Source organism: Chelonoidis abingdonii, chromosome 8 (genome assembly GCF_003597395.2).
Source record: "Chelonoidis abingdonii isolate Lonesome George chromosome 8, CheloAbing_2.0, whole genome shotgun sequence".
Lineage (NCBI taxonomy): Eukaryota > Metazoa > Chordata > Testudines > Testudinidae > Chelonoidis > Chelonoidis abingdonii.
In genome coordinates, this window is record NC_133776.1 from 15,657,820 (window position 1) to 15,671,200 (window position 13,381).

Sequence of the window (13,381 nt, forward strand, 5' to 3'; positions counted from 1 at the left end):
TTATGCTCTTGGAAATCGCCATAGGGAGTATGTGGGTTTGCATACAGCCCACCTTCTGTGCTCACACTGAGACAGGAACTGAAAACTCCCTATTCTGAGAATTAGCCAACATATTTATTTTACTTTTTATTCCCCTGTTTCAGAACCATTAAATTAAAAAGACTTAGAGACAGTAAGGCTCTCTTTTTCACGTACTATTAGCCAGTCTACTTTAATGACAAAGTCCTATTCTACATTCTCTATGCAAGCAAACCTCCCACTGAAGTCAATGTGGGGGGAGGCTTTGTGTAAGTAAGAAGTAGGCAGAAAATGGAGACCAGGCCACTGCATGCTAGTGATGGATTAAATGCTGATTCCAAGTTGCTGGTAAAGAGTAGCATTACAGATATGAAGAGAAATAAGATAATATTTAGACATAGCTTCATAGATTCCAAGGTCAGAAGGGACCACTGTGATCACCTAGTCTGATTTCCTATATAATGTAGGCCATAGAACTTTCCCAAAACAATTCCCTTTGAACTATAGCCTACCTTAAAAAAAAAAAAATAATAATCCAATCTTGATTTTTAAAATGGTCAGTGATGGAGAATTCACCACAACTCATGGTAAATTACTCCAATGGTTAATTACTCTCACTGTTAAAATGTTATGCCTTATTTCCAATCTGAATTTGTCTAGCACTTCAACTTCCAGTCACTGGATCTTGTTATACCTTTCTCTGCTGGCCTGAAAAGCCCATTATCAACTATTTGTTCCCCATGTAGGTACTTACTGACTGTGATCAAGTCACTCCTTAACATTCCCTTTGTTAAGCTAACCTACTTATCCCACTCAAGATTGACCTACTTGAGTCTATCACTGCATGCTTTCTTATCCTTTAATTATTCTCATGGCTCTTCTCTGAACCCCCTCCAATTTATCAACATCCTTCTTTAACTGTGGACACCAAACTGGACCTAATATTCCAGCAGTGATTGCACCAATGCCAAATACCAAGGGAAAATAATCTCTGTTCTCCTACTCAAGGACTCCCCCCACACACATTTGTGCATCCAAGGATTGCATTAGCCCTTTGGGCCACAGCGTTTTACTGGGAGCTCACGTTCAGCTGATTATCCACCAGGACCCCCAATCTTTTTCAGAGTAACAGCCCCCTAAAACAGGGTTGCCCATCCCATAAGTATGGCCTACATTCTTTGTTCCTAGAAGTATAGATTTACATTTGCCCATATTAAACCACATATTGTTTGCTTAAACCCAGTTGACCAAGTGATCAAGATCACTTTGTATCAATGACCTTTCTTCATTATTTGCCACTCCCCCAATTTTTGCATCATCTGCAAACTTTATCAGTGATTTTATATTTTCTTCTAAGTCATTGTTAAAAATATTAAATAACGCAAGGTCAAGAACAGGTCGCTGCAGGACCTCACTTGAAACACACTGACTCTATGCGTCTGACGAAGTGGGTATTCACCCACGAAAGCTCACGCTCCAAAACGTCTGTTAGTCTATAAGGTGCCACAGGATTCTCTGCTGCTTTTACTGACTCTATGATGATTCCCTGTTATATGTTGAGACCTATCAGTTGGCCAGTTTTTAATCCATTTAATGTGTCCAATTTTATATCATATATAGTTTTTTAATTGATAAGTCATGCTGTACCAAGTCAGAAGTCTTACACAATCTAAGTATATTACATCAACACTATTACTTTTAGAGATAACAGCTGAATTAAGTCAACAATGACCTGGTCTATAATGGCCACACATGAATTAATAACCACAGAAATACGTTACAACAGACTTACTACACTGTCTTTTATTTCACTAACATTTGATATCATCAATGACTCATCACATACATATGTGAATTTTCATCTATCATTCTCAGTACTGTTAGTCATTTTCCTAACATGATAGCAACTGATAGTTCTATTATCCTCGTAACTGAATCTTATTTAGCATGCCAAGTTCATAATCGTTGACTGAAATTATGGTGCTCCATAGTCCATATAGTCAAGCTTATTCAGAAAGCTACGTAGATTTCTAGCATACTAACCTCTGCAGAGTGAAGCTAGAACTAACTAAAATAGAGACACATTAGGGAACTATTTGCCACTCACTCTGATCTGGAGCCAGCAAGTATTTTGAATAACTATTTGTTTTGAAATGGACAGGATATTATCTTTCAAATGTGGCTACTGCAGATGCACATAAACCATCTTTCATTATATTACAGCAGACTGTGGGCTAGACTCTATTCTTAGTTACACTCTGTTATACCAGCACGCTAAGGCTTTGTCTACACTATGGGGGGAGATTGATCTAAGTTACGCAACTTCAGCTACATGAATAATGTAGCTGAAGTCAACTTACTTAGATCTACTTACCGTGGGGTCCACACTATGCTATGTCAGGACACTCACCTGTCAACTTCCCTTGCACTTCTTGTTCAGGTGGAGTACAGGAGTCAATGCGAGAGTGATCTGCGGTCAATTTAGCAGTCTTCACTAGACCTGCTAAATCGACTGCTGATGCATCAGTCGCCACGCGTTGATCCCCCAGTAAGTGTAGACAAGCCCTAAGTTACAATACTGAAGTCACTGGAGCTACTAAAGATGAATACCAGTGAGACAAAGCAGAATCTGATCCTGGGTATTCAATTTTACTTAGCTCAGTGAGAGAAATTTATTAAATTAGGGATTCTTTGAGGCAGATAATCCTGCATCTCAGAAGAATCCTAATATAAAGGAATTTTACCTTAGATGTCTAACACACCTTTCTCTCTCCCATTCATCAGGTGAGACATACATAAATGACTCACATCCACTAAAAGAATATTAAAATTGTGACTAAAAGCAAGAAAAGAAGGGAAATGGAGGTGAAATATATCTAAATATTCCTCAGATTGTAAGACCTTCAGGGCAGGGATCTCATCTTTTCTGTGTTTGGACAGCATCAACAGAAAAGGGCCCCAATCCTGATTGGAGGCTTTGGATACTGTCCTAACAAATATGTACCAGTATTTTATATAAAAGCAGCCATCTGTGCAATGGACAAGTACAGAAGTAGAACAGGATGCCCGAGACCTTAAAGACTTCCTGAATGTTAACTTCCTGTCAAGTTTAGGTACTGCAGACTAAACAGGAGAGCGCATATGTCTTAGCCTTAATTGTGAATTTCCTTTTATCATCTTCTTTTCCACCCTGAGAATCTTTCATGCATTTTTTCTACTAATGTTCATTTAGTTATTAATATATTTTGAATACATTTTACAACTCAGTAGGTCAGATATAAATCATAGTTGGGTGTAAATTGTCTCATATTAACAGTGTAAATAATTTTCTAATTTGACTGCTTGACACTTGCAGTAACTACAAAATTCAGACAAAGGGAGAATGTTTAGCAATGCACTTATCTGGGTCTATTTCTACAGTATTTCTATTCTCCTTCTCATGCACATTATGGGTCGTGAACACAGATTTTATTTCAAAGCTGACATGCTGTAGAAGAAAACTGACCGTTCCTTAGTAGAATGGGGTATCATAGTTCTGTTCCTTCACTAGGGACTATGCTACTTAAATCCAACCACAACACTTACAAGGGTGCTGCCTTTTTATACTCAGAGAATGTGTTGGACACATGAGATACATATATTTCTTTTAAACTCAATCTGCACAAAGTCAGTGAAACTTTGTTCTAACTGGCTAAGATAGAGCGAGAAATCAGAAAGTGGCCCTGTGGCAGTATGTTATAACAATTCTGAAGAAGTGAATGTATCTTCCATATGGGAAGACATGTTTCCTAAACTTTTGGAAACTGACGAAAGGGTTAACAAGCTCAGTGAACCTGGCTGACACCTGACCAAAGGACCAATCGGGAGACAAGATACTTTCAAATCTTGGTGGAGGGAAGTCCTTTGTTTTGTGCTTGCTGTCCTGGTCTTTGTTTCTCTCTGGATTAAGAGAAGCCAGTCATGTAACCAGATTTCCCAATCTTAAGCGAAACAGACTCTCAGGTTCCAGCATAGCAAGTGTAAGATAAAAGCGGATTAGATTTGTGTTTGCTTCTTTGGCAAATGTGTATTTTGCCTGGAAGGATATTTCAACCTCTATTTGCTGTAACTTATACTAAGGCTGGGAGGGGGAGTCCTTTGTCTAGGTGAAGCTAAGACCTCGTAAACATTTTCTCCATCTTGATTAACAGAGATATTTTTTACTTTCTTTTAATTAAAAGCTTTTTTTTTAAGAATACGGATTGATTTTTATTCGTGGGTAAGACCCAAGGGGACTGGGTCTGAACTCACCAGGATTGGGGGGGAAAGGAGAGAAGGGGGAGAAAGGTTAATTTCTCTCTGTGTTAGGATCCACAGGAGTTGGGATCAGTGCTCTCCTCAGGGAGGTGCTGGGGGGGAGAGAAAAGGGGGAAGTGAATTTCCTTCTTCGTTTAAGATTCAAGAGTTGATCACAGTGATTCTCTAGGTAACCAGGAGGGGAAAATCTGGGAGAAAAAGGCGAGGGAATGGTTATAATTCCCTAGGGATGGTTTAATTTCCCTTTGTTTTAAGACCCAAGGTTTGGGTCTTGGGTCCCAAGGGAAGGTTTTGGGGGACAGGTAAGAGTGTACCCAAACACTATATTTTTGGGTTGGTGCAGCGTGATAAGCTCTAAGCTAGGAATTAAGCTTTACGAAGGACATGGCAGGTCCCCACTTTCTGGACGCTAAAGTTCAAAAGTGGGAAAAGAACCCTGACATGGTGGCATGAGGGGTGGGTGGGATAAGCCAGTTATGGGGGATCTTTTTTTTTGTTCTGCTCTCTTCTTCTGCTAGCTCGCTTGTGAGCTGTACAGCAGGTCAAGATTGGGTTGGGGTATTTTTTAAAACTACAGCCAAGCACTGAGGGGTACGTTATCGTGCATCTGCTTCGTAAGCCCTTCAGAACAGAGACAACTACCTACCAAGATCTCACCGAACGCATTCTCTAAACTACGAATTACCCGCACGAGGGATATTATAGGAACAGGTTTTATTTCAACCAGTTTATTTTCTCTGATCTATTTTTTATCCCTATGCAGAAGTCCTTTCCGCTTACTTGCGGAGTAGTCAAACCCAAGTGAAGATATCCAACAGGGTACTTTCCTACTGTGTCTCACAGTGACAGCCGTTCCAGCTAAACTCCTCCAATGGCGATCATCAGGGACTTCCAACCGATCTGGACAATGTGGTCCCAAACGTTATCACAGTGGGGGGGTGGCGCTGTAGTGTTGGCAGGCACTTCTTTGCCACAGGCATTATCTGCCACGCTGAAAGCGTGATCTCTCTGAGCAGCAATCGTGCGACACTTCGGATACTCATTGGAGTTAACTCTAGTCTGAGAACCAATTCCTATGCAACGAAACCTCGGCCTGATCCACTTGCCCAATGATCTAGGCGACCAGCGACACGATCACTAGAGACCAACCATGATCAGCACCATCAGCTGGTTCAATTCCAGCCTGCATCGCAGCCTATGTAGATATACGCCATCATGTATGCCCGGCTAACTGCCCCTCTTCTATGTCTGACAGTCGGTCAAAGTGGACAGCTCACTACTGGGAGAAAAGGATAAGATGGAGCACAAATCTAAAATAGGGGTGCAGGAATCGGCAATAGTCAAAATCCGTAGGGTGGAGCTACGTTTGCAAGACTTGTCTCCTTCCTGACCACTATCTTTATGTCGACCTTAAGGTGGGCCACTGCGAGAAAAATAACTCAGGACCAGGACTTCCAAAGAGAACTGCTGAGCTTCAGTTCATTGGGCGAAATTGGCCACCATCAGCTCTGACTAACATTAGGACTGGAGATGGTCCTTGGCCGCCCCCAATTGGTACCAGAACCAGTTTCCCCCCTTGGTTTTCTACTCCTCTTTACTGCAACAGGGGCCTCATCTCACCTGGCTAGAACAGGGCCTCATCCTCCCTGATTGAACTAACCTCGTTATCTCTAGCTTGCTTGCTAGCATATATATACCTGCCCCTGGAAATTTCCACTACCTGCGTCTGACGACGTGGGTATTCACCCACGAAAGCTCATGCTCCAAAACGTCTGTTAGTCTATAAGGTGCCACAGGATTCTCTGCTGCTTATTCTGGAATAGTTATTCTACAATAGTAATTCCAGCCATTCTTCTTGTGTAGGCTAGCCCTTACAGTCTCATTGGTTCATTTGGCCTTCTGAGAATAGTCCCGGCCTTTTAGCTCAAAACTTGAAATGCAAACTTCCAAAAAACATTACTTATTACTAGGGCCCTACCAAATTCATGGTCATGCAAAACATGTCACAGATGGTGAAATCTGGTCTTGAGTACTTTTACCCTACAGCTTTCAGATTTCACAGGGGGAGGCCATGATTTCTTGTACTGGGGGTCCCAATCCAAAAAGGGGCTGTAGGGGGGGTCATAAGGCTATTGTAGGGGGTTGCATTGCCACCTTTACTTCTATGCTGCCATCAGAGCTTGGCAGCTGAAGAATGGTGGATGGTGGCTGGCCACCCAGCTCTGAAGGCAGTGCTGCAGTCAGCAGCAGCGCAAAAGTAAAAGTGGCAATACCGTACCATGCCACCCTTCCATAAGGAACTTCACCTTATGGTTTTCTTATGATGCTGCATCATTCCTAACTGCAAACATTAGTGGTGCTGCCTTCAGAGCAGTCAGGGGAAATTCCTGGACGTGGGTCTGACCTGCCCCCAGAAGTGGCCCCCGCAGGGGAAGAAGTAGTCTCATCAAAAACTCCAGGGCGTGTTCACAGAATCCCTTTACCTAGGTAGAGGCTATATCCTTACAAGGGAGGGTGCTTCAATACCCATCAAACTCAACCCATAATGAGGGTATTATTAACTCAAATATTAACTCAAAGCACTAGAACATGTTTTCTATCATTAAAAGCTATAAAGTTGGCCTCAGAGAAAAGCCAACTGCTCCCAATGTTTGCAATGTACCGTGCTTGCGAAAAACAGACTTTTCTTCATTTCCACTGAAGGCTGCACAAAACAGAAAAGACAAGAGATGCTAATCTGATCTTCCTAAATGTCACATAATGAAGAACAAATGAGACATGTGGCAGGTACATTTGTGATGTGCACACCTTTTTAAGCTACTACATTCATCAGTGCCAAAAGATTTCTCTAAGTATCTTGTTTCATCATGTCTTGAAATCAGTGAAGCATTTACTCCATGACAAGTTAGCTGTTAAGCTTCATTATTGCTATAGAAAATTTAAGAACTATACTTAATGACCAAGACACACTAAAGAGCATTGGCTGACTATTACTTATGTTGAGAGACAAGGTGGGTGAGGTAATATCTTTTATTGGACCAATTTCTGTTGGTGAGAGAGACAAACTTTCAAGCTCTCTGTGTAAGCCCAGGTACTCCTTAAATGACAACTGGCAAGAGAGTTTCAGGAATGTTGTGATTTGGGTATGTACATTCTGGTTCGCCAAAGAATGTCATGTGACGTTATAAATGAAAGCTGGGGTCACACTGGTCATTACTATCATTGTGAGAAGTACGTGCAGATACTATGTAGTGAGTTATGTATATATACTGAAAATATGTTCTAAAGTCTATATCAAGGTATAGTTGACAAACCAAGTTTTCTGCCAGACAAGAAATGGTTATTCACCTGTCTCTGCTGAGAGGTAAATTAAGCATTGTAAGCTAACAAACTGGGTATTCATTTACATATAAAGTCAACTGAAAGATGTGAGATAAACTGGAAATGGCACACCAGAAAAATAAGCCATGTGGGGTTATCCTGACTCTGAGCACAAACAATCAGTTTTGGGAATATGGAGCTCAGAGAGCTGCATGATAATATTTTTCACTTTTGTATACTCTATCGTGGAAGCATCTCAGAGACACAGATGAAACTTAGTTTGGAGGAGAACCACCAGTTTTTGACCCCCACAACTGGCCACTGCTTCCACTGATTCAAGTGTGGACTGTCATCTCTGATCACCAAGAATAACAGTTCTCTTACTCTCCCTCCCTCTACCCCCGCTGACACACACCATGCCCTTTTAGCAATGCCTCCTGCCATGAGAAGCTATACTGTAGAGGACAGAGAGGAGACTATCGGGGTTGGAGGACAAAGGACGTTTGTAGTCTGAAGGATTGGTAGCTCTGAGAGCTCTCAAGGAGAACAGCTGTCATAGCTGACAGTGCAGTGATTGTACTGGTATGTTTCTTCCTCCTGGCACAAAACCGATCTGGCCTGAGGGTGTAGTCCTCTAGATAGCAGGAGTGAATCAAGCTAATCACTGCTTTCACAACAATCAGTTGATGCACTTTTGTGCATGAATGCAAGGTAAATTTCAATCAACTGAAGGGAAACAATCAATCAGTGTAACTTTCTCCGGTGCAGACAAAGCTTGAATTATTCCTGCTGCATCTTTGAGGTCTCCCATTTGAGCTATACTGAAGCCCAAGCTTGCGAGAGCTTATAGGATCACAGCACGCAGGCCAGTATTTAGGGGGCCAGTTGCAGTGGAAGAGGTCTGGGCCGAAGTGATAGGACCTCTTATGAAAACTTCTCTAGCTACTTACTCTCCCGACTCTCTGGGTAATATATTTTATTCTTACAAAGACAAGGTGGATGAAGTAATCTTTTATTAGACCAACTTCCGTTATTTCTCCTGTGTATAATCAGATTTAGAGCAAGTTAAAGGTTTATCATCTTATTACCTTCAGGGTTAGGTGAAAGCAAACAGAAGCAGCTTTTCTGAAATAAGTTTCTTTATATTCCACTTCATCATACATGGCTGCAGGTAATGGGCTCCTGCCAAGTGTCACTGTTCTGAGAAGCTGCTGTTTTCTCACTCATTATTTCAAGTGAGAATTTATATTCATTGAATGCCTCTGTTGTTTATTTAGCACAGCATCAACTGTGCTGCCATAAAGAGAGTAGATCTGGGAGGTGAGTCTGACAACAAGACACACCAATGGGAGAATAGTGGGTCTGAACTCCCCAAAATAAGCAGTTGAATCAATTGGTTGTAGACAATGTTATTGTGTATAAATATGCCAAACAAGGTCTTTTATAAAAGCTTGTAATGTCCTGCACTTGATGGTTATTAGGAGATATATATACAGGTTATAGTTATGAATGTATGCATGGATATCTGTGTAAAACATTGTAATTTGTAACTTTTACTCCTGACAAAATTCTGCACCCCTCTGGAGGCACAAAATTCATATGGCCTGCATATTTGTGTGCCACCTGCACAGAAAAATACAAAAGAAATTTGCAGGGGAACACATGCCTCTTCCTTGGCAGCACAGGCAGTGTGTATGTTCCAGCGTGCCTGGAGCAGCCTCAGAGACGCAAATCACTGCGGGGGGAGAGGGTCTGGGCATGCATGCCTGCGGGGGAGATGCTGATCACTATCAGGGAATGGGGCTGGGCGTGTGCCTGCCAACAAGCAAGAGAGTCTCTCTCTTTCTCTCGCTTGCTTGGAGGGGTAGGTCTTGTTATTATGCACAAGGAAGGCTCTTTCCCTGACGCAGAAATATAGCAGCCTTCCTGCTTGTTAATTGATCGGATTCTCTGAGGCAGAAATGTAGCAGCCTGCCTGCGCAGTAACATTGTTAATGTTCCTATTGTTAGTTAACCGTTCCCATTCTCAGTCAACCCCTCCAGGAGCATAAAATCTGTAAAAGTTTTAAGGCCTCTACATTGCCAGAGTGATATAAAGCCTTATCAATGACAGTAAGGGAATCAGCTAGGAAGATCTATGTGCTTTCTCACCTTTTTCCTGTGCCAAAGTGGCACAATGGGGTTAGATTACAGCTCAGGATTTATTTTACTTACTTGTTTTTTTTTTTTAAAAAAAAGACTTTAAGGACAAATAAAATATTTACCAAGAAGTCAATAAAGTGTCAGGACAATCAGAAGGAAGCACTTCCCAAAGGATCCAGGTCCAGGACAATGAGACTTTTATGAGTGAAAGTCTGAGCAATTTAAAATGACGTTTTACTCCCTCCCGCGCCCCCCGCCCCTCAGTTTGGTGTTCTGTAATATAATTAAAATGAAAATCCAGGATAATAAGTGGAATGCAAGGTATTAGTTACCAAGTGTTTGCAACTTAACTTTCATGACTTTAGGACGTGCTGAATAGTTATTGAAACTGGTGTGATTATACTGCATTATTTTGACAAATAAAATAAGCAGAATTTTGCAGAATTTTTAATTTTTTTCGTGCAAAATCCCCCTCGGAAATAATCTTTAGTGCAACGACAGCATCACTTCACAGCAGTGTGATGAGGCAATCAGGCAGAGCGAACATCTTCCAGACCAGGTGTTTACATGACACGGGCTACAAGCACATAGCATTGTCCATTCAGGAAGAGACAATGGTGGACCATTAAAGTTAATGGGAAAACTGAAACAACTTAAAATGGAAAAGAAAACCCCAGTCTGGAACCCCCGCCCTGCTCTGCATAGCCATGAATTACCATAGTCTGAGAAAAGGGGAAAAAATGCAAACACTTTTAAAAGGGAAGGGTTTTTTTTAAGTATAGGCTATCCAGAAACTGAGGGCCAGGCATCTAAGTGGGGGGCTGTCCATGAAGCACTGGATCCCTTCTAATAGAGAGGGCCTGCTGGGAAAGTCTACAGAGGCAATTAGTAACTTGTTTTAGAAAAGGGAATTTAGCTAATATAGAAGTGTAAAGTCTGAGATTGTGTCTTTATGTTTATTTTCTGTGTAAACTATGTTTGCTTTTCTACTGTATCGTATCTATGAATTTTCTATTAATACATTTTTTGTTTATTTTTAGCTCAAACAGGTATCTGTTGTGCAAACTGTGTGGAGTGTGTGCGCTAAAAGTGAACTAGTAATGAGGGCAGGTTTCACGCCTTCAGGAGCAACGAACCAGAGGGGAAAAGTCTGGTAGTTAAGAACTTGGGGAGGTAGATTTGGGACCAGAAGAGATTGCTGAGGTCACCCTGTAATAAGAAACTAAGCTGGTGGAAGCTAGGGTGGGACCTTATGTTTGTAGGCTGACCGTTGGTGTCAGAGCGCTGACCAGAAGAGTGTAGCATTAAGACATCCAAAGTTGAAAGACAGGTGGTACAGAACCCCTTTATGGTCTGCGTGATCCCCAACATGGCACAGAGGGCACTTTCATGGTGGTTATATTACTTACAATTTGAGCTTCTGGACAAGTTCTTCAGTGGGCAAAAATCAGTATAGCTCACTGAAGTTAATGGAGTGTGCCAATTTACACCAGCTAAGGATCAGGACCTCTTTGTGAAGCTGTACAAGGATTATCTGCTTGAGATGTCAATTATTTTTCTGATTAAACTGGTTGAGGGCCAGATGTAGCTAGCTGTGGCCAATCTGCATGTTGTTATACTTATTCATTAAAGAGAGCCCACTATTATAGTGCACTTGTGTGTTGTCTTTCCTCATATCTTTCCACCACTGCAGAACCCACTTTGTCCATTCCATTCGTCAGGAAAAGTTGCTTGTGAAGCACATATTGGATAAGGCCTGCTTCTGCATTTCTTGCATACTGAAAGCTTCAAAGAGATTTTTGTAAGGAAAAAGTACTGGCCTATGCATTCTTACTTTGCAAACAATGTGCAGTTACCAACCTGATACATTTATATTACAGTATTTATATTATTTTTCTAGTGTCCAAAAATATTCTAGGTGCCTCACAGAAACAATTACAGACTAAGGCACTCCTCTGTCTTGTCATTCACGTACTTGTAGTCCTTGTGACTTGTTTCTTTCTTGCCATTTCAGTATAATGCAAATGCCACTTTTGGAGCAATATCACATTACTTTCTGCATTGGAGGATATATCCCCAGAGAAGACAACAAATTAGATATGATTGTGAAACACTTGGACTGGTTTTCATAGGGAGAAAAAAAATCAGAATATTTGCTAAATGTGGCCTGTAAAATACTTTTGCAGTTCAACTGTTTTATGACACTAGTGTAACAGGTGAGATCACATAGATTTATATATAGGTTAAACTACATGTACAGAACTTAGATTATTGAATCCACATTAAAACAACAATTTTCACATGCCTGTAGCTATAAGATAATAAGAAAAACAGCAAAATTCCTTACTGTGATTCATTCACATAAATATCTTATGATGATTTATTCATTTGTCATGAACATTTAAGAACAGAAACATGCACCTCTTACCTTTTGTTTTTGTCCTCTAGCTGCAAGATATATACCATGTCATCGACAGCATGCAGTTTGGAGCTGCTGTCTCCCCATTTCAACTTTAGGCTCTGAGGGCCTGCTGCAGCACACTCTAACCGAGGAGGTGAGGGTGGTAAGGGCCTGGTTTTTGCTGTAATGAAGTGGCTAAATGGTCCAGCTCCAATTTCATTGACAGCCTGGATCCTGATCCTAAAATAAACAACAAAAATAAAGCAGGTTTAAGTAATGTGCTTTCAGAAGGCACTTTATCTAAAAAGCCCCAAAGGACAAAGCTGTTCTTTGCCTTCAGAGTGAAGTCTGGTAAAGCATCAATTCAATTGCTCATATGTCCACTCCCAATAGTCTATATCTTGTCTTGGCAAAGTGAAGGGCTCTTTAACCTACCCACTCTTTCCTGCTCTATCATAATCTTCTTTACATCATAGCAGCAGCAATGAAGACAATGAGCAATGAACAGAAAGGCTAGATATGCTACACTCTCCAGATTAATTTCAGGGCCTTAGGGCCACACTGCAATACCCTTACTCACATAGAACAGTACCTACGCAATGAGCTGTCCAACTATAGCCAATGGGACTGCATGAACAGTAAGGCACTGCTTGCTGTGAATAAGAGCATACCAATCTATTTAGACATTCATTTTTGTTACCAATTTAGGGTCATCCTTACTCATGGTGAGTAGTTAGTCACTACGCTAATAGCAGCATTTCCATTACATGTGTCTGATGAAGTGGGTATTCACCCACGAAAGCTCATGCTCCAATACATCTGTTAGTCTATAAGGTGCCACAGGACTCTTTGTTGCTTTTTACAGATCCAGACTAACACGGCTACCCCTCTGATATCTGACATTTCTTCAGTGGGCTCCTTGCACAGAGAGAGACTATTCAGTGTGGCCAACGTGGCAGAATCTGGTACATGGTGATTGTGAAATATGCAGTATTGAGACTGAGGTCCTCTTTTGAGTCACAAACACGAACAGCCTGGAGAATTGTTGGGAAGGTTACTGCAAAGCTATCATCAGACGGTAACACCTTTTTGTCAATACAGGCTGTGGCCAGATTTGAACCACCAGCTAAGCAGTCAGTGGCTCGACACCCTGGTCCCAAGACACTGTATTATCCTAATAGATATAGCTCTTCCCACAAAGGG

At 41.3% G+C, this 13,381-nt stretch overlaps 1 protein-coding gene across 2 annotated transcripts in view; it reads right to left on the bottom strand.

Annotated features, from left to right (window-relative positions):
- Positions 1-13,381, bottom strand: part of FNDC3B (fibronectin type III domain containing 3B) — a 408,674-nt gene that overhangs the window by 42,766 nt on the left and 352,527 nt on the right. For both annotated transcript variants that reach the window (XM_032783667.2, XM_032783668.2), the window contains exon 23: positions 12,206-12,418. In XM_032783667.2, coding sequence (XP_032639558.1) covers positions 12,206-12,418 — 213 coding nt within the window. The remainder of the gene's footprint in view (positions 1-12,205; positions 12,419-13,381) is intronic.